Source organism: Thunnus thynnus, chromosome 24 (assembly GCF_963924715.1).
Source record: "Thunnus thynnus chromosome 24, fThuThy2.1, whole genome shotgun sequence".
NCBI classification, from domain to species: domain Eukaryota; kingdom Metazoa; phylum Chordata; class Actinopteri; order Scombriformes; family Scombridae; genus Thunnus; species Thunnus thynnus.
Window position 1 is genome coordinate 13,760,337 of NC_089540.1, and position 24,002 is coordinate 13,784,338.

The 24,002-nt window shown below is 41.5% G+C and overlaps 2 protein-coding genes across 3 annotated transcripts; one reads left to right on the plus strand and one right to left on the minus strand.

Annotated features, from left to right (window-relative positions):
• The first annotated feature begins 256 nt into the window (after window positions 1-256).
• On the plus strand, window positions 257-2,013 carry mettl21a (methyltransferase 21A, HSPA lysine). The gene is made up of 3 exons (XM_067582923.1): window positions 257-691; window positions 781-892; window positions 1,137-2,013. The coding sequence occupies exons 1-3, from the start codon at window positions 545-547 to the stop codon at window positions 1,532-1,534; spliced, it is 657 nt and encodes a 218-aa protein (XP_067439024.1). The 5' UTR covers window positions 257-544; the 3' UTR covers window positions 1,535-2,013.
• Window positions 1,634-7,751, minus strand: LOC137176895 (cyclic AMP-responsive element-binding protein 1). Of its 2 annotated transcripts, none has more exons than XM_067582921.1 (8): window positions 7,593-7,751; window positions 6,518-6,612; window positions 6,278-6,424; window positions 5,727-5,827; window positions 5,228-5,367; window positions 4,537-4,719; window positions 4,230-4,383; window positions 1,634-3,986 (listed from the first exon to the last, which is right to left on the minus strand). In XM_067582921.1, exons 2-8 carry the CDS (start codon window positions 6,602-6,604, stop codon window positions 3,842-3,844), a joined length of 957 nt encoding a protein of 318 aa, XP_067439022.1. In that variant the 5' UTR covers window positions 6,605-6,612; window positions 7,593-7,751; the 3' UTR covers window positions 1,634-3,841. The 2 variants fall into 2 exon arrangements, with proteins under 2 accessions (XP_067439022.1, XP_067439023.1); XM_067582922.1 differs by lacking the exon at window positions 7,593-7,751 and adding an exon at window positions 7,425-7,586.
• Window positions 7,752-24,002: the final 16,251 nt, after the last annotated feature.

A 24,002-nucleotide genomic window follows, 5' to 3' on the forward strand; every position in this document is an offset into this window, starting at 1 on the left:
TACTCTGTCCCGTTTCCAAAAGAGATTATCTTTCTGCATTGATTTTGAATAGAGGAACACAAACGAAGCGGAAACTCTATTGCTCCTATGTATTGCTAATTTAACAGTTTCATGCGCAGCTCCGCCCCCGCCATTATGTAGAAAACACAGCCGTTCAGAAAAACCTTTGAAGACACGCCCACGATGAAACCGAGCTCTCCCATTGGTCGCTGTTACCCAAACTGCAACATGATTGGCTGAAATTCCTCACTGATGTGTGAAGTGTGGGCTGGGGACGTTTGAATGGGCTGTTCTGCTCGCGCTACAATGTTTACCGAAAACAAACCTACAAAGCAGTGATGAGGCAGAAAATTGGTTTAATATTTTGGTGAAAACATAAAAGATGGAGCGAATTAATAGAGGAAATAGACACCGAGTGAGATAATTAACTCCGGAAGATGGCAGCAACGCAACAGTAATGATGCTGTAAAACCTCAAAGAAGAAGAAAGGACCGGAAACTACGCAAATATGACTAGATAGCGTAATTTCAATGTGTTTAACAGCATGGCTCTCGTTCCTTATGTAGAGAATGCGATACCTGCGCTTTCCAAACTGCAAAATTCATCAGCACAGTTTAATTTTGCCAACCATGATATCCGTCTTGTCCAGGACTGGAAAAAGCTTGGGGTAGCAGCAGTTGTGTGGGATGCGGTGAGTGCTGCATTAGTGGTAACGTTACTACTGTCCCGTTGTATATTACTACGTATTTGCATTTAATGCAAATTCTGTCTGTTTCCCAGGCTGTTGTCATGTGTATGTACATGGAGCTGGGGCAGGTGGAGTTAAAGGGGAAGGTGGCTATTGAACTGGGAGCTGGCACTGGACTGGTCGGCATTGTAGCAGCTCTGCTGGGTGAGTGTATCAAAACTAACCATGTAAAAACTCGGACTGTCCCTTTAAATAAGCTCAACTGTGAGTGGTATTATTTTCAGGTGATTGTACACTAATTAAAACATACTTATGACTATTATATTCCATTTCTAAGTCTATTCAGCTAGATGCCATTAAATCTTACACACTGCACCTTTAAAGGTATTAAACATGCACCCATAATATAATTATTGGCCTATAAGTGTCACATTCTTGACTTCTCCAGGTGCCAATGTGACCATCACTGACAGACAGCCAGCCTTGGACTTCCTCTCAGCCAACATCAAGGCTAATCTTCCCACAGACGTCCAGGGATCAGCGGTTGTGTCAGAGCTGTCCTGGGGCGAAGGCCTTGAACGGTACCCAACTGGGGGATTTGATCTTGTGCTGGGAGCAGATATTGTTTACCTGGAGGACACCTTTGTGCCACTGCTGCAGACTTTGGAGCACCTGAGTTCAGACACCACTGTGGTGTTGTTGGCCTGTAAGATCCGCTACGAGCGAGATACTAACTTTTTGGGCATGTTGAAGCAGCAGTTCAGAGTTGAAGAGGTTTACTATGAGAAACAAAGGGACATCCATATATATAAAGCTTGGAAACTGCCACCCAGGAGGGATTTGTGATGGTTGAGTGTCCTAACTTGTCAGTTTTCTTTTAATTTCATGTTTGTAGTAACTGATTTTGTATGAGAATCAAATAAAATGAATGAAAAAAATCAAAGATTACCAGAAACACATTTATTAACAGCTGCCAAAAATGTAATATTTGAATAGCTCTAACATAATGTACTGTATTATACAAGTTGGTGCTGACATTTAGAAATCGTGAATAGAAAATGAATGAAAAGCAACATAAAAAAAGCATACTATGTCATGACTATACATAATACCTAAAGAATACAATATGGCATTCCATTATCATGAAAATATCCACTTTTGTTCACTGTGAAGTCGTTGTCTCCTTGATTTGGTCGCACTTTACAATCCTTTTGCAGGGTATTTGATAGGTGCAATCTTGAAATTGTACTTGAAATTTGATGCTCCGCACAACTAACAAACATCCAATCAAATGCATGGTCATGCCTTGATAATAAGCAACAAAACATTCATGGACATTTTGATTAATTACTAGTTAGCAGTGTTACTCTCAAGTGAAACCATTTGACTGTCAGCGCTGCGTGAGACCTTCCTGTTAAATCATGTGAAATGTAGCAGGATTGTATATGCAAGGAAAGTGCACATGCCACTTTGCAATTATGTAAACAGAATTTGGAGACAGACTTTGCTGATGCCTTGAAAGTCAGGAACAAAACTACATAGAAGAGTTTTCTCCCAAGACTTTCCCAATAACAAAAAAAAATGGGGATATACATGTTCAAAGACAGCGTATCAGACCAACATATCAGGGAATCCATGATTTCATCTGTCTCCACAATTTGTTTAAAAAAAGGCAGACAAAGTATTTCTTTCGTTGCATAACAAGTTATAAGTAGGGCTCATTATTTCTGGTCTTCATTTTTAAAAGAAGACAGGAAATCACCAGCATCTGTATTGAATTAAAAAAAAACTGAAAATGGATTTTAATAAAAATCCATGATACAAAAACAAACTTTAAAATACCACTTGTAGCACAGATACTTGTTTAACCGCTTTTTACCTCATTATGTCAATTAGTCTGGTGCATGTAGGAACAAAACTGCAACATCTGTTTTTTTTTTTTCTTTCACTTTCCACTCATTTCATTTGAGCTGTTCTTGCCACAAGAGGGCCTAAAGACTCCTGTGAACAGTGTCTTCTTGTAGCAAGAAACAACTTTTGGATGAGTGTGGACAGAATTTCAATTTCAGTCCTTTTATAAATCTGGAGATATTTTGGTGAAGGTCAGTAAGAACTGGAAAACAATGATAATAGTAAATGTATTAAGTAATAACAGTAAAACATGGGGAACATGCATCAGAGACCCAGTAAACACTTGAGGAACTCTTTAACCATAAATGTTTTTCTTGACATTAATTACTGTGTCTGTAAAACTTAAAAAAAAAAGCTAAAAAGACACAGTAATTTTAGATTTTGACTCCTATGGTGTCCAAATCCACTGATATCCTTGCTCTACAATCTCTCTTCACTGTGTATTTTTAAAGCTGCATTTAACATTAAAAAAAAAAAAAAAAAAATTTTACAACCAAACTTAATGGTTAGCATTTTTTGTTCATGTGGTATCAAGGCAAAGTAATTAAAGTTTTTATATAAAGTCAATGGCATTATGCGAGCAGATAATCTAATACATAAGAAACCAAAACACAGCTCAAAGATAAAATGTCCATGACACAGCCCACCTACAGTTCAAAGCATTATTAAGTAACAGATGTTAATGCAAGAGCGCAGTTACGATTACAAACGTTGCACACAAAGGTAACCTCTCCAAATGATCCAAGTGTCTCAGGGAGGTAAAACTGTAAAAAGTTCCGGCATTAGTAGTGATGGTAATCGAGCAGTTTCCTGTGCTGGTGATGTTGCCCAGTTCGTCCAGGCACCAGTGACTGGAATGCTTCCCTTTGGTGGCGTCGAAAAAAAAAAACCCCGAACAGCCGTATCGTCTGTCCTATCACTTCACCACGAGGACCCTGTATGGTTGATTAACTCCCCTCGGAGGAAAAAAATCCTCCACATCCGTTCTTATCATCGCATCACCCCTTTCATGGATTGATGGGAAAAGAATAAGGATTGCAAATCGTTGAATTGGGAGTTTTGTTGTTTGTTTTTTTCTTTTCCTGTTGTGTCACTTTATAGATTTTTCAGCAGTTTTTAAAAAGAAAGCAAAAGAGTAGAAAAGGGAGAAGTGGCATCCAGATGCATGGCTCTGTGCGGAGTCTCTGTACATGGTGACAGACGAGCACCTGTTGAGCCACTGGCAGGCGTTTGGTGATGTTTCTACTCGGATTTGTGGCAGTACAAGTCTTTGAGGGCTTTGAGTTCCTCGATGAGGGTTTTGTTCTGGTTCTCCAGCACGGCCACGCGGTTCTCCAAACACTTGACGTACTCCTTCTTCTTCCTGCGACACTCGCGGGCTGCCTCCCTGTGTGACATAAGAAGCACGGGTAAGTGTACGTCCTTAACTACGGTCCGACGTCGTACATGCACTGATACCATCTCCAACTTTTTCCTCATCTCCAGATAGCGAACACGTAGATAGTAAGAAAAAAAAAACTGGTTTCAAGAGCATCTGACGGAACTACTTAATTTGCAGAGCTGACAGCTGTTAACAGCAGGCACAACAGCATCAACTGGTAATTGTAAGTCAACTTCACTATAAACATACCTGTTTTTCATAAGGCGCACTTCCCTTTTGCGTGTGACTTCCTCTGTGCCTGTTCCTGTGCCCAGTGCAGGTGAGGTCGCCATGACGACCCCAGGAGTGATGGTGCTGGTTGGTGCTGTGCGGATCTGATAGGCCTGGACATCTCCAGAGGCCGCTGACAGACACGAATATAGAAACCTTCAGTCAGTTGCACATAACATACTTCCATTGAAGCCCAAGTAATGTTCACGCCCTCATTTATGTTTTTAATAAAGTGGTGCAGCATTTACCATCATTATACTTATGCAAAAAATTACACTTTTCCTACCTTGTACAACAACTTGGTTGCTGGGCACTAGGATCTGCTGCCCATCACTGGTCTGGGCGTACTGCAGGATGGTAGCACCAGGCTGGGCTGCAGCGGCGTTGGCCATGGTCAGTGTCTGCAGGCCCTGAACTCCATCTGTGCCGTTATTGGCCAGCTGGATGGCCCCTCCCTGGGTAATGGCAACTGCAGAGGGATATGATCATGTGTTTGAATTAGTCCCAAATTAATTTCAGTGATTGACCTGGAAATCGCAGTGCGAGGTAGCGAGCAGTAAAATCAAATTTAAGATTGTGTACAGTAACAACATAAATACAGCGAACTGCAGCAACTCCTTTACTATCTTTGTTATGCTGTCTTTATGCGGAAAATCAGTAGCAAACTCAGTAGCATCGCTCTCTGCACATCAAACAACATGTATCCAGTGATGTTTCCTATCTAACAAGGACTTTGATGTGTATTTATGTCAGAGTGTCTTCAGGCAACAGATAAATGCAAACACTGTCAATCAGGGTTTACCTCAATGCCATCAAAGTAGTGTGGTTGCTTAAAATGATTCAATCATTGATGTATTATAATAGAATTACATTAGCTAAATATTATAACTCATTTGATAATCAAGGCTTAGTTATGCAGTGACAATGAATTAATTTAGTCCGCGCAGCCAGAATATTAATATTAAGCAAGTACTCACTGTACTGGCCACTGCTGGTCTGATAGATGGGAGTGGGCATGGTGACTGTGGTGATGGCGGGGGCAGAGTCATCCTCTGACTTCTCTTCCTCAATCCGAGGAACCGCTGGAGCATCTGATGATAAGTCGTTCAGAATTTTCCTGCAGAAAGGTACAATCGCCGAGAAACATCAGCAAACTGTGTCACAGGATTGAGCACAGAGCATCCCTTTTTTCTTCAAACCCCAAACCAGGGGGGACTTTCCACTCACAAGCCTGCTTTAAGCAGTCCTCTCCACACTCTCTTAAGTGGAAGAGATAATAAGGAACACCATTTCTGTCGTGGTTTGAATTGCTTCAGGTAAACACAGACATGTGATACATAAAAAAGATCAAAACAATAAAATTATAAGGAAAAATATCTGTCTGAAATGAAAGAGTTCTAAGTCTATGACTATGATGAGTCACACAGGTAAAAGTATAAACTCATTATTATCGCTCTGATAAGATGTCAAACAGACCTGTAAGAAGGTCGTCTAGACAGGATCTCTCTTCTCTTCTGAGAATCTGTGACGCTGTCTACGGACTCCTGAGAGTCCTCACTCTCAGCGACAGTCGAAATCTGAAATTAAGAAAAATGGATGTGCTTTCATTTCGACACATGACTCAACAACAAAAGTATCCAGTTACATCAAACATGCATAAAGTCATTGATGAGGATTGGTTAACTACTATTGCAACATTTTTGCAAAATGATATGTTACGAATCAAGAGTCTTGATGCACTGACTTCAGGTCGCATCCTTTATGAATCAGAATCTATTTATTAGCAAAATTTGCAAGCATACAAAGAGTGTGTCTTGGTGTTTTCCACAACCCACAAATGCAACATAGAGGAATAAAAATAGAACAAGGGTGAGGTAGTAATAATAATGAAACTAGGAAGTACTACAATTAAATGAAAACAGACAGAATGGATTAATAATACTTTTAAAATGGGATATAAAACTTGAAACGAAATACTGACTGATCTGTTTAGATACTGTGTGTCAAAAGTGTGTGTTTTTCCATACCTGTACTGTCTGGACCTGTGGAGACTGGATGACAGAGGGCTGGGCAGCTTGGATCACCCCGTGCACTTGGACTGTCTGACCGTTGGGCAACTGCACCAGGGTGACTGTGGGACTGCTGGACGTCACCTGGCCCGCTGCTATGGACGCCTGCAACCCATAATCACACACACCACTTGTTTGCAAAACTTACAACTGAACAGTTAACGATACTGTAAAAATGTCAGTGAGGATTTGCTGTACCTGGGCCAGGGTGATCTGCTGGGCCTCAGACTCAGAGACAGCTGTTTCACCACTTTGCTGTGTTTCTGCACCAGCCTCCATGGTCATTTAGAAATCTGCAAAATGCAAGAAACGTTTCATCATTGAGCCTACAAGAACTGTCCAGCACAAACAGTGGGGAAAAAAGGTAATATATGGTGGAAAACACCATATAAGGAGACATCGTATGGAAATAGCGCCTTTTTCACATCTTAAGTGCTTGTTGATGTCCTGGAGGAGGGTGTGGCTTAGCTTCACATGCTACAATATGAATTCATTTATACAACATCTTTAACGGGCTTCCTCACTGAGGCAACAGGAATATTATGAATATATGTCTAAAAGCATTTAGCAGAGGCGACGTTCAACATAAACACATATGTGCCTATTTAAAAAATGCTGCTCCATTTTAAAAAGGGCTCCCCATGAACGCCGACAGCTAACGGTTAGCATGTAGCTAGCTTGAGTAGTATGGACATCCATTGCTTCTGTTAGCATGCTAACAAGCTAACAGGAATGCTAGCACAGTTAGCAGACGTTTGTTTTAACATTTATAATGACTCTATTTCAACTCTTCTTTTTTCTTGCACCACGACTCGTGTCGCAGTTTGGCGCTATTCTTTCATTTTCAAATGCAGCCCAAATGAATACGGAATTAGGCAACTTTCTTATTAAGGTTAAGTTGCTATGGAGGGAAATGTCTGCAATGCATTGTATGCCAGTTTTGTTTGCAAGTAGGACACCTCACTTTCACTGATTTATTGGCTCAAATTTAGTTTAGCACAGTGTTGACGTGACTAAGCTGTACGTGGCTAATTGCTTTTGTAACTTAGTTCAAGACTGATTATTAAAAAAGAAAAAAGATTCAAGCCCACCCCCATATTAATACCTATGTCTCAGTTGTGTTGCGAGCCCCGCAGACACTGACTCATTTTGTGAGCCTCTGCAACACCGCCGCCATGATCTCTTTGTTGGCTTTGTGCTGATATTAGGCACAAATAACTTCTCTGGGCAGCCATCTATCTGTTTAGCAAACATCGGATGCGTATCCTCTTACCAACACAGACTCGCTTCGTCACTCCCGGGTCTACGGAGCTCCACTTTTATTCAGACCGACACGTAAGAGACCGCGTCAGGCTACACCTCCGTCGCGTCACCGAGAACAACAACACGGAGAGGAGGACGAGGGAGACGACGACAGCGAAAAGCAGCTCTATCGACAGGACACGAGTGGACACGCAGAGGGCCGGAAAGTCCCGAAGGTTGCCGAGGAAACGAGGGGGGAAGCCACGAAGATGGCCGAGGAACACGTGCTGTCTTCGAAATGATCTGCGCATGCGCGTGGTTGGAGTTGTAGCTCATGAAAAGAGCAATCTAGATTTGATTTGATTGAACATCTAATTAACTAAAAAAGAAATATTACTGTAACTTAATGATGTAATGAAGCCAGCAGAGGTTGTTCACTGACTGCAATCAATTAATAAACAATGTTTATTGAATAAAAACCTTTTTATTCATAAAGGCTTTTTCATATTAACTCATATTTTCTTCATGTTATACGTTTTTTAACGCTGTAGCACTTTGATATTCACTGTGAATGAAAAGTGCAGTACAGATCAAACACATTATTATTATTATCAAATGTGAATGCAGACGAGTAAGACCGGTATAACTGGTCTGCAGTCAATTATCTTGCTGTATTTTTCTTCAGCTCATAAGACAAAGTTATAGTATCAACATGTGCTCACAGGAACAGGAAGAGGATACTCAATGAAAAGCTGATCTTAACTAATTACAGTGAGAGTCTGCTGCATGACTTTATTCATGTATGGTTATATTCTGCCATATAAGATAGTTAAATATATTAGGGTTTTGTACAATTTTAATATCTTGTAAAATAATTACAATTGATGAATAACAATAACAAAGAATGGTGCATTCACAAAATCCTCAAACAACATATTAACTGAATTGAAACACTCATGTATGATTTTTTTTCTAATATAAATATCTGATTTATCATTGAATTTTACCTCTTCACTAACAAATTAAATATAATATTTAAGAATTCATCACTTTGGTGACCTTAAATGGTCTTCTTATATGCACTTGTCCTTAAAAGTAAATACATGGTTTTTAAACTCATGGGCTGCATGGCTATTGTGGTACACATGGTGGCAGCAGAATACTTCTCCATTTCTTTCCACCATGACAGTCAGCACTGACACCGTCCTGTTGTATTATGTCTAAGCACATGTTCCTTTTATCCCAGCCTCATATGACTGAATATCTGTGAAATAGATTAATCTAAACTGTGTTACTGGCTTTGCAACACCAAACCACATTGTGACTTTAACGAGAAACCAGTGGGCTCCAGCCCCGTATTACTTATTATGTACTATTTACAGCTCTCATGATTCATATTAGATCTGCTTCTCCTTGGTTGTCGACTCAAGCCATAAAATGTACTCATTAACTCGTCCTCACACTCGGCATGTGAGGACTAGTGCTGTAGGAGTGAAATGGGTTCTAAGCTGTGGCAGCTGCTCAAAATCCTGGGGGGAAAATGAGACTTCAGACCAATTTATGACCATCATCTCTATGTGCGAGGTCATTGCGGAGGCCTCTCAATACACATACGCGCACACACGCACAGATGTCAAACATACCCATCTTCACCTATCAAGTGATTGACTACCCCAGTGGTGCAGAGATATTCACTGCTGACCCAACCAGTCTTGTGTCCTTTACCATAAAAACAGGCTGAACAGTATCTGACAACAAAACTCTTAAATGTGCACTTTTCCATTCAAAATGAAGCACCAGTGACAAATCACACAGTCACCTCATTATTTAAAAAAAACACTCATAGCACATATAATAAATACATGTCACAAAGCAGGCTTTATATCTGCTCCTGAGTCCATGTCAATGTCTTGATTAGACATTGATTTCTCTTAATAATGTCCACTAGGATAGGGTTAGCCAACAATGATTAGCCTGCAACATGAGAGGAGACGTTTCATTAGTTATCACTGAATCTTTTACACTGAATTTCCTGTGCAAGCTGTGCACATCCACATAATTTGCAGCATGTCTGTGCAAGTTGGTCTACAAATCGTATACCTGTTGTGCATATTTTGCCAATTGTTTGCACATAAAGACACAAAATACTCAAAAAGAAAAGAGCTAGACACCCATTTCTGTTGTGGTTAGGTAAATGCATATCAAGCTTGTGCACAATATTTCCAGAATTTAGAGTTATACAATATAATAATAAGCTTTTTACATGATTCTCTCAAGTGACACTTGCTATGTTTTAAATGCAGTCAGTTAGTATTGTAAGAGAAATGGAGAAAAATAAGATAAAACTGACATAATATGAATAATTTATGAACACATTTTGTTTCTTTTTGTCACTGAGACTAAAATAATTTCCCTATCACACAAAAGCCTTTCACATTTGCTGTTGAAAACACATGAACGCACAAACACAATCAGAATATCCTTGCATTATTAACTTCTTTATCACGCTTCCCGTGCGCATATCAACATGGTCAGTCAGTGGTGCCCGGTGATTAAATTTGATTCTGATTGCTAACGCCGGTGAGTTCTGGCACAGAATATCTGATTGCAAGCTCCACCAGAGCACTCTGCAGCAACCGCACCACAGCAACAACCCTGGCTGTAAATCATTGCTGAAAACACCCACAAACCGCCGAGTAAAATGATGCCACAGACGTCCAAAACGGTGTAGGGGGAGGATAGGAGTTTAATCTTCAGAATATGAAGTAGAGACCTGACTCCAATCCATAGCCCTTTCCTCTCTCCTTAAACCCGGCTGTCAAAGCCCCTGGCTTAACACAAGCTTCCAAAACCCCATCGACAGCAAGCCCTATGACACTTCCTATTTCCCCAATTTTTTTTTTTCTCTTACTCTCTCTTTGTTTCCCTCAATTTGTCCTTCTTTTCTCTATTTGTGTGTGTGTGTGTTTTTTTAATCACACAGTCATATGAAAAATCATGGCCTGAGGCAGTGTATGTAACAAGCATACCCTGGCGTCAGACTTGTCTTCCCCGCGTGGCACTGTGATATTGAGTGTATTAATAACATGCCTGATATAGTCTGTCAACATTGCCGTCGAATTTCAAATGCAGCCCTCAATCAAACAGAGTGGAAATATCATACCTGCCACTCAAGCAGAGGCATTGTGGGAGATAGCAGCTCATTTTTGGCGCCCAGGAGGCCACGTGGCACCGTCCAGAGAGCGGCTGAATATGAAGCCAATGGGGGAAAACATGCAGTGCATTTAAATACCACTGACCTTATATGCATGCTTTTCATTGTAGGTTGAATTACCTGAATCGCATATGAACCAGTGCACCTGGCTGGGGTTGCCATGGATACTGGGCCCCACAGTCTGTCTCTCTCTCTCTCTCTCTCTCTATCACTCGCGCGCACACACACACACACCTAAGCGAGGTTCTCAAATCTGAAGATGTGAGTGTCAGAGATATCCAGTAAAATATTGTGCCACTGAGGTGCAGTATCAAGCTGCAGCTGCGAGGCAAGGAAGTTATCTAACACACAGAGAGATTGTGCTGACCCAGACCTCTTGCTAATCTAGGCTGTAGGCAACACCGTGTATTGGGCGATCTCAATCAATCCGTCAAGGTGTCAGCTCCCCCCCCTCCCCTCTCTATCTTTTCCTAGTGTAAGGTTTTTTCAACCTTTTTTCTCCCCTCCCCCTACTTCTCCAATCTGACCATCCCTTCTTTCTTTCTTTCTTTCTTTCTTAAAGGATAGGTTTGGATTTCCTCAAGTCTGTCTTATTAAAATACTTATGCCCCCATATAAACTGCTTACTTGAGTATTTCTATTTCATGCTACTTTATACTTTTACTCTGTTACAATTTAGAGGGAATTTACCCCACTACATTTATCTTACAAGTTACTTTACAAATGAAGATTTTACAGAAAAACATATAGCAAATGAAACTACCCAACATTAAATAGCTAAAATCAGCTCCACCTCCACATCAGTAATAATAATCCAGTAATGTAATATCTAGGGGCCATCTTTCTGCATAATTAGTACTTTTACTTTCAATACTTTAAGTAGCCTTCATTTTGCTGATAATACTTACCTGAGTAATGTTTTCAATGCAGGACTGTCACTTGTAATGGTGTATTTTTGCAGTGTGGTATTCCTACTTTAACGATTTAAGAAAAGGATGTGAATATTGTCCTTACCTTTGGTAAAAGGTATTCCAAAGTTTAGCCAAAGCTTATATTAAGCTTCCACAGCCTCAGGGCATTTTAAAAATCTATAGTTTGTTTGCTCTGGTTCAAATTAGCGGATGAGTTGGTGCACTTGGTGCATTTTCCTCTCGGTTCAGTTTCTTTTCACACATAAAAAAATCAAGCAAACTGAAATGCATCACTAAAAACCAGGTGAGAATATTCACGCCACTCATTGGTTAGTTGTATCTGAGATGGGAGCAAGAGCGTCAAGAAGGGTCTCTAGCCAAATTCAATCTACTTTGTTGCACTAGTCCAGGTTGGATCTTGATTCATTCTCCGGCTAGTTGCTAGCAACGGTCGATTTCCCTCATCTGCATCCCAATATGCAAAGTGCACCTGGCTACGGAAGCTGTTTAGCTCAAACTTGCAGAGTATGCTTATTGATTGGGTCGAATCACGCTCCCACCACCAATTAATTCAAACTAGAGTCTGATTAAACCAGACTAAATGAGGCAGGTTTGAAAATGTTAAGTCAATGGGCACCTTCCAAAGTTCTCTGTGTTTCCAGTGTTTCCTTGCTGAGCTGTAGAAAGGGGATACGTTCAGTATGTCCAGTTTGACCGCCAGAAGAGCCGTTTGATTTGGCTAAAGGCACCTACAGGCTGTTGGATAACAACATTCTTGCAAGCTCATTGCATTGAGATGGGTTTAATAAAGTCTAGGTCACAATTAGTGTGTACAATATCAATTTTGTGGCGTGTCAGATGGTGTGATTAAAGATTTCACCGTGTTTCTCTTGTGACTGTCAACTTGTCATCTAGGACAGCCCCGAAATTGTACTGTGTAAAGGGAGACCGCTAAAGCCTCATAATAGCTTTGGCAACATTTGTATTTTGCATTTTTGCATCTTTTACAGTGTAGTTTTGTTGGGAAGAGAATGCTTCATGGCCAGTATGAACACCAGTGACCAACATGGCATGGGAGTTTCATATTTAGATACACTTTAAAACATCTGAACTCTCTTTTAATATGACTGAAGCTGTGATCCTACAAGTCCAGAAATAATATTCTTCATGCTCTGGAATCATCAAATACATCCTTTCCCCCACAACAAATATCAAATACAACCAAAAAATACAAATAAAATCTTTTTCAGAAAACCTTTCCCAAGACTATAAAAAGGGCAGAAAAGGTTGCAACCTACAGTGTCTCATTTTAAGCATCACCTTGCTACTTTCAGTTCAATTTTGGGAAGTCGCTGCAGTATCTTACCAGCTGCAATTTTCTTCTTTGAGTGCCAGGGGTTTGAAGCTGGTTTTTGGTGTTTCTTTATCCTCCGCATTTGGCTTCACACAGGTAGACAAGTGCTTCCCGCACTCCACTGTGCTTGTCAAAGCAAATCGAGTTTCAACTGAAGCCATCTCGTTCCTGTGAAGAAACCAGAAACGCAGAACGATACCAGAATCTTTTCTTTAATTAGAGTTCTGTGGAGAGAGATAACTGCTCGTTCAGGTATTCACGCTGGAGGTGAAACATGTAGTACAAACTCTGCAACAATTCGACGGGCGTGCAGGAAGTTGTACTCCAATGAACATAACATTTTGAGAAGATTGTATGATCTAGCAAAGTAAAAAGTAGGAAAAAACATAATTCTTAGTGATGTCATATCTCATTCATATGTATCAACATCAATGTCAACATTTAATGTCTGATACAATGAAAAAAAACACCCTCAAACTGAGGCACAGAAGTGCATTTTTCATATTTTAGCTTTTGATCTATGACTTTGTCACCTTCTGAAATGAAAATCAACACTCAATCCCCCCATCGCCCTTTTTTTCTCTTAGTGAGACAGTAGGAGGGTAGGACAGCGGTAAAGACAAAAACACACACATGATGGGCTAGGTGCTAGAGTTTGTGTGTTTGTGTGGACACTGCCGCAGTGCTCCTTCCCGTCATAACATGTCATTCTAGACACTATTACTCCCAACAGAGGCAGACACTGCAGCTCAGTGACACAGAGCGTAAGGTCATCTGTCAAACAGAGGAGGCAAGTGTGTGTGTGTTCATGCAGAATGTGTGGATATCTTCTCCATCTAGGCTTGACTTAGCATGTGATTGCATATGTCGTGTATGCTGTTTGTGTGTGTTTTTTTACATATGCCTCGACTATTTTGGTGGGTGAACATGTGTGTGTGTGCGAGAGAGAGAGAGAGAGAGAGAGAGAGAGAGAGAGAGAGAGAGAGAGAGAGAGATAAAAACCCTGAGAAGCTGTCATTCACACAGGCACAACACCGTTACCTTACAAACCCAGCTCTCATCCCTCACCTCCCCTCTCTGCTGAGTTCAAAGGTTGCCATAGCTACTGGCGTCCCAGTGGGGACACAATTCGCTCTGCCCTAGAGCCATTGGAGCAAGCGGGCTTGGCAGGTGGGGAGGATACGGTGACCTTTGACCTGTCAAGGTCTTACGAATGGAGAGGAGGAGTGGGGGTTAGCGTAACAGGGCTGCGCCAGGTTGTAAATTCAACTGATCCTCACTGAGAAGCGGCGTAGAGTTGTGGGCAGAGTGGCCTTATAGCTTCTGAGCCCTGCGACTCGTGCCGGCTGCCTCCTGGATTTCTGAGGGCCCTGGGCGAGAAAGATAGCCGCCCTCTAATCCGCCGAGTCTCTCTCACCTTGCCTCCCCCGTGTTTCTCAGATAGTGCATCTTTTGTGTCAGATCTTTGCAGCTGTCACTGCTGTTGCTTGTAAGGATGATGCCGGCTTTGTGTGGGTTTGTGTGTGTGTGTGTGTGTGTGTGTGTGTGCATGTGTGTGTGTTTATAAATGTGAGACAGAGACACAGACACATAAAATACTGAGAGATGTGAAAGGTGCCTTTACAAACCGCCCCCTAAAAAAGAGAGTACGGTACCCATGGGGCTCGGAAAGTCGCACATATCATGTAAATTTGAAATATGTATTCTAGACAAGGAGTGTCAGGGAATTTGACAAAGTCTGCGGTGAAGTTAAGAAATATCAGGGTTATTCTACAAAACAGAAATTATCAGTTGTTCAGTAAAATTTCTTTTTGGAAAAAAGAAAAGCATATCTAAGTACATTTACTTGCTTTTTGCAGAGCTTTCATCCACTTTCAAAACCACAGTTTTCTCCTCTGAGCAAATTCCACTGATTATGACCCAGTGATTCAGTCGAAAGATAGTAAATAACTATTTTTTCCAACATCAAGATTTTCATGCTCAACAGAATTTCTGTAGTTTCTAAATTTATCTCAGAGATGGTGGAGAAAATACACGTTGTTTACACGATATTGCTCACTTTCATTCGGCAAAGCTTGTTATCAAGTGTTATCTAGCTTGACCAAAATATCTATCTGAACAAATTATGTTTTTCTTTAAAATAAGACAAAATATGAAGCAGTCAAGTCAGATAATGTCACTGAATTCCAGCATAGTGTTCATCCTTATCTGAATTTTCTTAAAATATATTTTTTTAGATTTTTTTATAGTAAGCCACAGTCTTAATGTCTAAATTCTAGACATTTTTGCAGTGTTTATAACATAAAATAAAAAAACAAAATGTTTTACTTTAAATATCTTGCACTCTTCACTGTGAAAAATTTGACTTTCTAATGATCTAGCGTGCATGTTTTAAAGCTAAAAACTTGACACTCTCACTTTGCTGTCGTTCTGGAGTCGAAAGATGCCGGAATATCTGTGCAGAGAAACAGCAGCCTAAATGTGTGTGTGTTTCCATGCCTGTGTATGCATAGGGGAATAGAAGGGGACAGTCAGGAGAAGGGTTATTTACTGCGCGGCCCAGGCGACCTGTCCGTCCTCACGTCCAGCCCCAGCAGATTAAGATGCAGCCGCTGGCGGCTGCCAGAGCAGGCTGAGATTGATGGGGAACACGGGGGCCACAGAGGCCCCGCAGAATTCTGAACAGAGCCTGTGGGTACCAACCAGCCACGCTGCAAGCAGACAGCAGCTCCTCTCTCCTTCCCTCTCTCTTGTCACTGTTTTTTTCTATCCTTTTTTCAGACTTTTTCTTTATCGCTCTGTTGCTCTTTCTGGCATTTTTTTCTCTCTGTCACTCTGCCGCTTTCTGCATCCCCATATTTCTGTCTCTCTGTCACTCTATCGCCCCACTGTGCCCTCCAACCAGTCTCGCAGCCCCCCCTGAAGACGCTGTCTCAGCAGCTTTAGCAGATTTGGATGGCATGAAACTGCAGGTGTGTCAGCATCGCATGTGTGTGTGCGAAGGAGAGAGGGCAAAAGTGAGGAGGAATATGCTTTCAATAAATAATTCTCTGGTTAAGATGGGTTGCAGGAGAGTTAACAGTAAGATGCTTGTGCAAATGTGTGTGTGTGTGTGCGTATGAGTGCCAGCATGGATCAATCGCAGCTTCCAAGTTGTCTGCACAGCTGAAGAATTTTAGCTGATGGTAAAAAATAGCAATTATCTCAGTATGTCAACATCTGCATGTGTGTTTGTACTTGCTGGTTGCTCCAAAATAATTCTGATGTTGCAGTGATGGAAGAGGGAAAAGATGAGAATGGAAGATGGATGCTTGTATGTGTGTGTATGTGTGTGTGTGGGCATGAGTGTGTGTATGCTGAACAAACTGCACTGGCAGGGTTTTTGTTGGAGTCCCCAGGGCAGAAGATGCATGAGTCAGCGGCCAGTAGGATTTATAGCCAATTGATTAAATTAGCATTTGTTCTGCTACTGGGGCAGCAGCCTGTCAGTATAAACATACACAGAAACACGCACACACACGCACTTCCATGCGGGCAAACAAACATGCACCTGCACACCAACTGCAGTTAAGGAACGCAGAGGGAGAGAAACAAGACAATGAGTAAAGGAAAAAAAAAAAAAAATCCACCAAGAAGCGGTAGACAATTAGCAACGATGTCAATAAGTCAACATGATTAACATCGGGATCACTGAGATGTAAATACTCGAAGAAATACACACTGCACTCCCACAAGCCTCCTTTCTGAGCGGCTCCTTCATACGATACAGCAAGTGAGCAAGGGGGTCGCACACACCGGGCTTGCTGACAAGCCTTTTTTATGACATTCATCAAAGCCATCTGCCATTTTCCGCTCAATTAATTTGTTATGGGAAGTGGGATCAATTAAGTGCGCACCGTAATGGCTTTATATCCTTGTTTCCCTTTTATAGCCCAATATTTTCTGTGCTCCACTCTGGCATGAAAAGGCGAAATCGATATCCCCAGCTATTTTCCCCTCCCGTGGACTAATTTGTTTTTGCCACTCTCTTCCTGGCATGATAAACTGGCTGTAATGAGGGCTTAGGGCGAGGGGACAGACTAAACATAAACCTGCACTCAAGCCAATGAGCGAACGGCGTTCTAGCCGCTGAATCCGAGAAACAACTAATCTACCGAGATCTTATTTGGATTTCATGATTCCAACACTCAACTACGGTATCAACTGAAGACAGCGCAGTATCAAGAGGGATTGACCTTCGCCTTGTTATCATCCAACACATTGGTCACTGGTGGCGACAGTGAGTAGCTTAGGCGAGGGTGGAGACGGCGATGATAAGGACAATGGGTGGCTCATTCGGGGACAGTTAGTTTGACAGTGACGGGTGGGGCAGCGGCGGTGGCGGCTCACAGCACCATTAGCACGAGTGTCACGAGCCGCCGGTGTACTCGCCTGGCTCACCTCGACCCCTTCCGATGTATTGATCCCTTCCCCATTAAGCCTGCTGATGGGCTTGATGATATGATGAAGAAGTGGGGGAGTGATGTGGGTGTGTTTAAGTGTGTGCATGTGCATGACTTCAGAGCAGGTTGAGGGACCATCATTACTCCTGGAGCAGGCCTGATGACATTGCCATATTGATTTTGACATCATCTGGTTGGGATGTGCTTTAGAGGCTGGGTCTTAAACCAAAGCGACCAAAGTGTCACCTTGTTTGTGTCAGCAGGCTTACAGGGCCGCTGAGGTCCATGAACTTATTACAGCTATGTTAAAGCCTAAGCTGATTAGAAGTCTTATATAAAATATGATTCTGTATGCTAAAACATCTCTCTCTTACCTCTAGTGGCTATGCAAATAGTTATGGTTTAATTTGCCCTACTAGTTTCTGAGATTTATGCTTCCACCCCAAAACATTACAGGTGAATTTAATTTGTGGTGCTCACAACATCGAAAACTTATATTAATCACATAACTCCTCATGAAACCACAACCCAAGGGCGTAGATTTGGTTTTAACCTTGGTAGGGTCATTTTTTTTTAATCAAACGTCCAAAATAAACAGTAGTGTATGTGCATGTGCTCTCTATCTGTCTTTTCTCTTTGGTATGCACACACATACACATATACTGATATAACTTGCCTGAAACAAACAGGCAATAATATCTAAAATTGACATATGATAAATTTTCCACAATAACTGCTACAAGAAAATGATGTTAATAACTTGCACCAACTATCTGCTGTAAGGTTTTCAAACCTGCAGCTCTTCTTTCAGTTTGTTGGTTAATAATTAAAAAAAAACTTCTAATTGTGTTATTTTTTAAACTTAACTTTCACTATGACATCAGAGCTCAACTGAGAGGCTGCAGTGTGTTATATAATAACTCATCGACTCTTTGAGCAGGGGAGGGATAGGGGTTATATAAATATTTATATATAATAATGTCAAAGAAGATTAATCATTGATTAAAGAGCATTATTTCAGCTAAGCCTCTTACTTACACCTGAAGTCTTAATTTGCTTGTGGGAGTAATTTTCGCCTACAGTAATAGTTCTTTGATTAAACGACATGTCTGAGCAAGAATCATAAATCAGCTAACAACACCTAACGCCTGAAATTTAAATATGATGTTAGTTTTGTCCGGTGAAGACGTTTTCAATTCTGTTACGTCTAAAACATTTAAGCTATGAATAAATACTAAGCACTTCAAATTAAACATTGTTCATCACAGACTCTACTACTACCAGGACTCTGCTGGGCTGCAGCTACTCAACAATGCGTAATACAGCTTGAAGTGAAGTCAAGTATTCCCCTCTTTCACTCTTTATCATAATAACCCACTTTTTTTTGCAGAAAACACCTGGCAGCCCTGCTGAGATCTAACGTTATGAGTTAAAATGGCAAGATTGTCTGAGATTGGTAAAAACATTGGTAGAGACAATTCAGCAACACCATTGAATTGTGGCATGGACATTGGCCATGTCCATGCCACAACTAAAGTAGTTAATAACTGGGCTTTAAAGATGCTAAGCTATGCTAATCGACTCCTGATATAGTATGGCACTTCTATAAAGTTGAACTTGTGAAAGACAGATTGAAAAAATAATGAATGCGGAACACACAGAGATATCCTAAGTCTTGTAGTCACTAGTATGGGTCGAGATCCAAAAAACACGAGTCCGTCAGATCCCATAATGCAATTGTGTCTTTTTGTTAGACCCTTTGACTCTTTCAAACTGCCATCAGTTTACTTTCTGTTGAGGCCCCTGAAAGCTTGGATTCAAATTTTAAGTATTTCTATATAACATTACATATTCATGACTAAATAAGCAACAATCAGAGTTAAAGTTTGGAAATATGCCCTAAATTATTATCAGTTAATCAGCAGCTAATCTTCTTCATCAGGACTGTGTGGGTGTGGTTTGATCACATTTGATGACAATGGCTGGGCAATGTAAGCAAACAACTAGACAACTGGCAAAAACTGTACTTGCTTATGTACGCTGCTCAGCTTTTTAAGAAAACAGGTTTTCATGGTTTTTAAAAATTTGTGGTCTCCAAGCTCGAGTTGAGATACCTGGGTGATGTCTTCTGAATCATTTTTTCAAACTTGAAAAATCTCCCCTGGAGCCACACAGGAGTTCCCCTTTAATACCTACGGAAAGGGAAATACTGCCTCTACTGCTGTTTGTTCCGCTGCAGGTTTGCCTTCCACCCCTGAGGTCACGGTCTCCCACTGTTGTTAAAAGTGCATTAAAACAGTTGCTGCTGCACTGGCAAATACAATTCATCACTTGATGGATGATGACCTGTTTAATTTTACCAAACATGGCTTTGTAGCTCTATAAAGTCACAATCATTTCATTTTTATTGAAAGTAACTCCGTTCTACCGGCACTGAAAGTGAAGAAATCAATGCACGTCTCCACCTAAATTTGCCTGCCATTTGGCCTTAAGTTTTTGTTTTGACACTTCATTGCAGCCAGAAGAAGTATGGAGCAGCACACTGTAATAGAAAAAATGAAAATGGCACCCATTAATGGATTTTATAAAACAATGTGAGCTCTGGGAGCTTTGAGTAAGACAAACCTGCAGAGGAATACACAATAGTGGCTATTGACTAGCATAAGCATTGGTGGGCTTGTGTACTGCACACAGGAACAAATAAATTACACCGGTATTATCTTTTAAATATCTATAATTCATTGCTGCATTGATTCATTGAGACATTAGTTTAATTACTGTAAACAAATGGGACCAGTTACCAGTCTTGGCATTGCATTTCCATTGCAGGCCACAGGGTTACAGTCTGTTTTGTTTTATGGCACAAAATGATGCTACTTTACAACATGAAATCCAATCAAGTTGAGATATTTTACAGGAAAAGTGAAATGTTGCTGGTGTTGCCATCATCCTCTGGGGACCATGAATGTCTGAGTTTCATGGCCATCCATTCAATAGTTGTTGAGATATTTCAGCGTGGACTGACCCACTGACATTGCCATGCATGCTAATATGGCTAAAAACATATGTACACATGTGTACCTGTGTTAAAGCTGTATGAATAAAGTCATACTTTAAGTGTGCTGGGAGATGAAGGGTCAGTATGCTGGACACAAGTTTCATTCATAATCAGGCAGCCAACGCTGGCTGCAAACGGTGGGCGGGAGGGGGGAGTGAGACTTGGCTGCCTGTCAAGACCTAGCTGCAGATTAAAACCCCATCGATCCAACTGTAATTTATTTATCAATTCAACTAAAAATTAAACATTGACAGCATTCTTTGAAAATCCCCCCCTTTAATCTTGTCAGACATTATGACTTGAATACCAAGCGAGCGGTCGAGTGCATGAATTCCGAAAAAGTTAAACAAGTCACGGTGAAACAGAAGCTTTCTCTGTCTTCCTCTCGCTTTAGAGTTCAAAAGCAAGACTATTAAAAGCTCTAGACTTCAGCTTCTGCTTTGCTGCATCTCCCAAACCCTTAGGACTTCTACTTCTGACAATAAACAACTCATATATTTCTCACCGCCGTGCCAAAACCTCAGTTCCTCTTTCCACCATCTGCATTCTCATCACTCCTCCCGCTCTTCTGATCTTTTCTTCCCTCTCTGGCTATCACTGGGTGCTGTCTTTCTTTCCTGCTCTTATTTTACTCCCAAATGCCAAAACATACCTACATACTGTAACTCTTATCACCACATCAAAGCCTTGTCTCTTCTCTACTCTAACCCTCCATCTCTGCCCTTCTCTGTCCCCCCCCGCTGGTTACAGATGTGCCGAGTTTCTCTTAAAATCCAAATCCTGCTGACTGCAAAAAAACAAACACTTATCGCATCATTATGGAAGTTTCATCCTTCTCTCTCCTCCGTCTCTTCTCCTGCCCCTCCATCTTTCCCTCCCTGCTCTGCCACCCCCCACCCCACCCTCTCTGCTCGGACAGAATAATAAGGTTACCTCGCTCACGCTCATGTCAAACAGCCTCTCCTCCCTCGTCCCCTCACCTCACGCCCCGCTCTCTGTCGTCCTCCTCACCCCTTCCTGAACCCTCCCCATGACTGGCCCTGTAATCCAATTAAAAGCACATTAGGGCCAAATGAATAGCAGTAGATTTAATTAGCTGCTGACGAAGGTTGGCTGGATGGCTGGCTGGCTGGCAGTCGGGTGGGTGGACGGGGCGCAGAAGCTCACGGGGGAGACGAGCGTTGTTCGCCTTTAACCTGCCGATGTCAAAGGGGTGAGGTGCATTAGCTGTCAAGTTGCCGCACATTTTGCATGAACTGTGTGTGAGAAATGAAGTAATTTATCAGTGCAGGCTGCAGGATCATAAAACTGGTCTTAAAGGAATACTTGAGTATCAGATACTCAATGCCTGTAGGCTTGAAAGATGTCTCTGAAAAGCTGCTCCATCCATATGCTCTCTGTGGTCCAAACACTCGTAGTTTCTCTGCAACATAGCTACAGTAAAGTACACTACTTCTATGTCATGCTATCGATTTCTTATGATGCACCTGAACTGAAGCGCCTTGCTGTATCTGTGCGAACGCTGCAGCTAGAAAAGTTTCTCTCCTTTTTCTTTTTCTCGGCTCTGCCCGTTCATGAAGTGAAGTCAAAGAGCCTCTGCACAAGAGCAAATTTTCACAGACACATTCTCAACTTGCGCAGATACATCTTACCCTCACTTTCCTGTGCCTTGAATAAATTAGCATCTTTCCATTGACTTTATGTGTAGTAATGCTATTTCTAAGTTTCACTCACGCTTCTATTAACATTTTAATACCCTTTTTGCCCAACTCTATTTTATAGAAATCACGTTTATATACTAGTCTTTTGTTTTGCCAGATACATTTTGAGGGAAATGTAATTGCTACTAGGATTGTAATTGGTGGGAACATATTGCTACATAATTGTACTGTACAGTTCATTGGGAGAGTTTTGGACAGAGTGGATGTACAAAATACAGGACTTTGACACCAGACACTGCATTTTGAGTCCTGCATGTGGTTACGCTACAAAACACTTTGGTTAAGGAAAGTGCTTTGAGTGCTTAGACATAACCAGAAAAAAAGGAGATCAGTTCTTCAGCTGCTATGAGTGGAAATTGTAGGAAAACAATATGATATATGCAACTTGACATTTCCTCATTATGCTACTAAAAAAGTATATGAATGTAATTTCTTGCTCCTCCATAAATCAGCCAGCTGCAAACTTTTCAGAACCACCTTTCAGGCCTATTGTTGAAGAGCGTTCCTTCACTGCTGCTGCTGGAAAGTGAAAGTGGCTCATGTTTCACGTCGAAAGTTTGGGGGGTTCTGCTCCTCCTGTCACCGCACGACATACAACACATCTCATTTCTGCTTTTCACCCTTTCCCTCTCTCATCCTCCCCTCGCTCCAGAAACCAAATGCAACCTTTGCTGCTGCAGCCTCCCAATGTGCACAGTCAGCAGAGTAGTCAGCATAACCCACTGTGGCATTTGCATCATGCCCCTGTGTGTGTGTGTGTGTGGGTGTGTGTGTTCAGCTCCTAATGAAGAGAGACAGTCTCTGCTGGGGTCCCCTTTTTCCAACCACCAGGGGTCTCAGGTACAGTAGGTGGACAGTTGGTGTATGTGTGTGTGTATGTGTGTGTGTGTATGTGTGTGGATACACGCTTGAATGCGTGGTTGTGCGTGTATTTGTTCTTGTGCTCATGTACGTGTGACAATTTTTATGTTTGCATTCATGCAAGCCTGCTTTTGAGCATGTGTGTTTCTGTGTGTGCATCTGTGTACATACATGAATGTGTGTGTGTGTGTGTGTGTGTGTATGTGTGTGAAATGAGATCCAGGTCCCGGACCTCTCCATTTCTCTCTGCAGGTAATAAAAATATAGAGTGCCCTCCAGTTCCCTTTATAGAGAGAGAGTTGAGACCGCAGCGAAATCTAGGACAGGCTCCATTGATTTGGAGGCTACAGTATTACTAGCCATCACAGCCAAGGCAATATGAGAGGCCTTTTTTAAATCACACAGCTACCCTGAGCCCAGAGGGACAGAGAGAAGGCATAGAGAGAGAGGAGGAGGAGGAGGAGGAGGAGGAGGGAGGGATAATTGGGAAAACTATGCTTATTTTGTTTCTTCTCCTTGCCATCCATGTTGTGTGGAGTTTATCATAGAGAAATAACTAAATTTCACATTTCTACTCACGTTTCTTCACGAACAATGTCATCTCGCTTTCTGACGATCAAATCTCCACGTCTTTTAAGACAACACAGAAGATGTAACACGGGCGCTGTGCTTGCAGTCCCTCAATATTGTGATCATGTTTTCTTTTTTGTTATTTGGATTGAAATTTACATTTTTATTTAAGTGAGTCGAGTGAGCGTGCTGGGGTGTGTTATATCACTCTCGGGTCCATTAAACCTGTTAAAAGCCCATTCTATGATTTCCCAAATGTCAATCACTGAGGGGAAAGAAAAGCGTTCTGCTCTCAATTTGGTTTCCATCC

Excerpts from the sequence above, each read along its gene's own strand:
- mettl21a (XM_067582923.1), top strand. The coding sequence starts at position 545 with ATGGCTCTCGTTCCTTATGTAGAGAATGCGATACCTGCGCTTTCCAAA. Across the intron at positions 692-780 it reads CAGCAGTTGTGTGGGATGCG|GCTGTTGTCATGTGTATGTA; the intron begins GTGAGTGCTGCA and ends TCTGTTTCCCAG. Across the intron at positions 893-1,136 it reads CATTGTAGCAGCTCTGCTGG|GTGCCAATGTGACCATCACT; the intron begins GTGAGTGTATCA and ends TGACTTCTCCAG.
- LOC137176895 (XM_067582921.1), bottom strand. The coding sequence starts at position 6,604 with ATGACCATGGAGGCTGGTGCAGAAACACAGCAAAGTGGTGAAACAGCT. Across the intron at positions 6,425-6,517 it reads AGCAGATCACCCTGGCCCAG|GCGTCCATAGCAGCGGGCCA; the intron begins GTACAGCAAATC and ends TATGGGTTGCAG. Across the intron at positions 4,384-4,536 it reads CAACCAAGTTGTTGTACAAG|CGGCCTCTGGAGATGTCCAG; the intron begins GTAGGAAAAGTG and ends CGTGTCTGTCAG.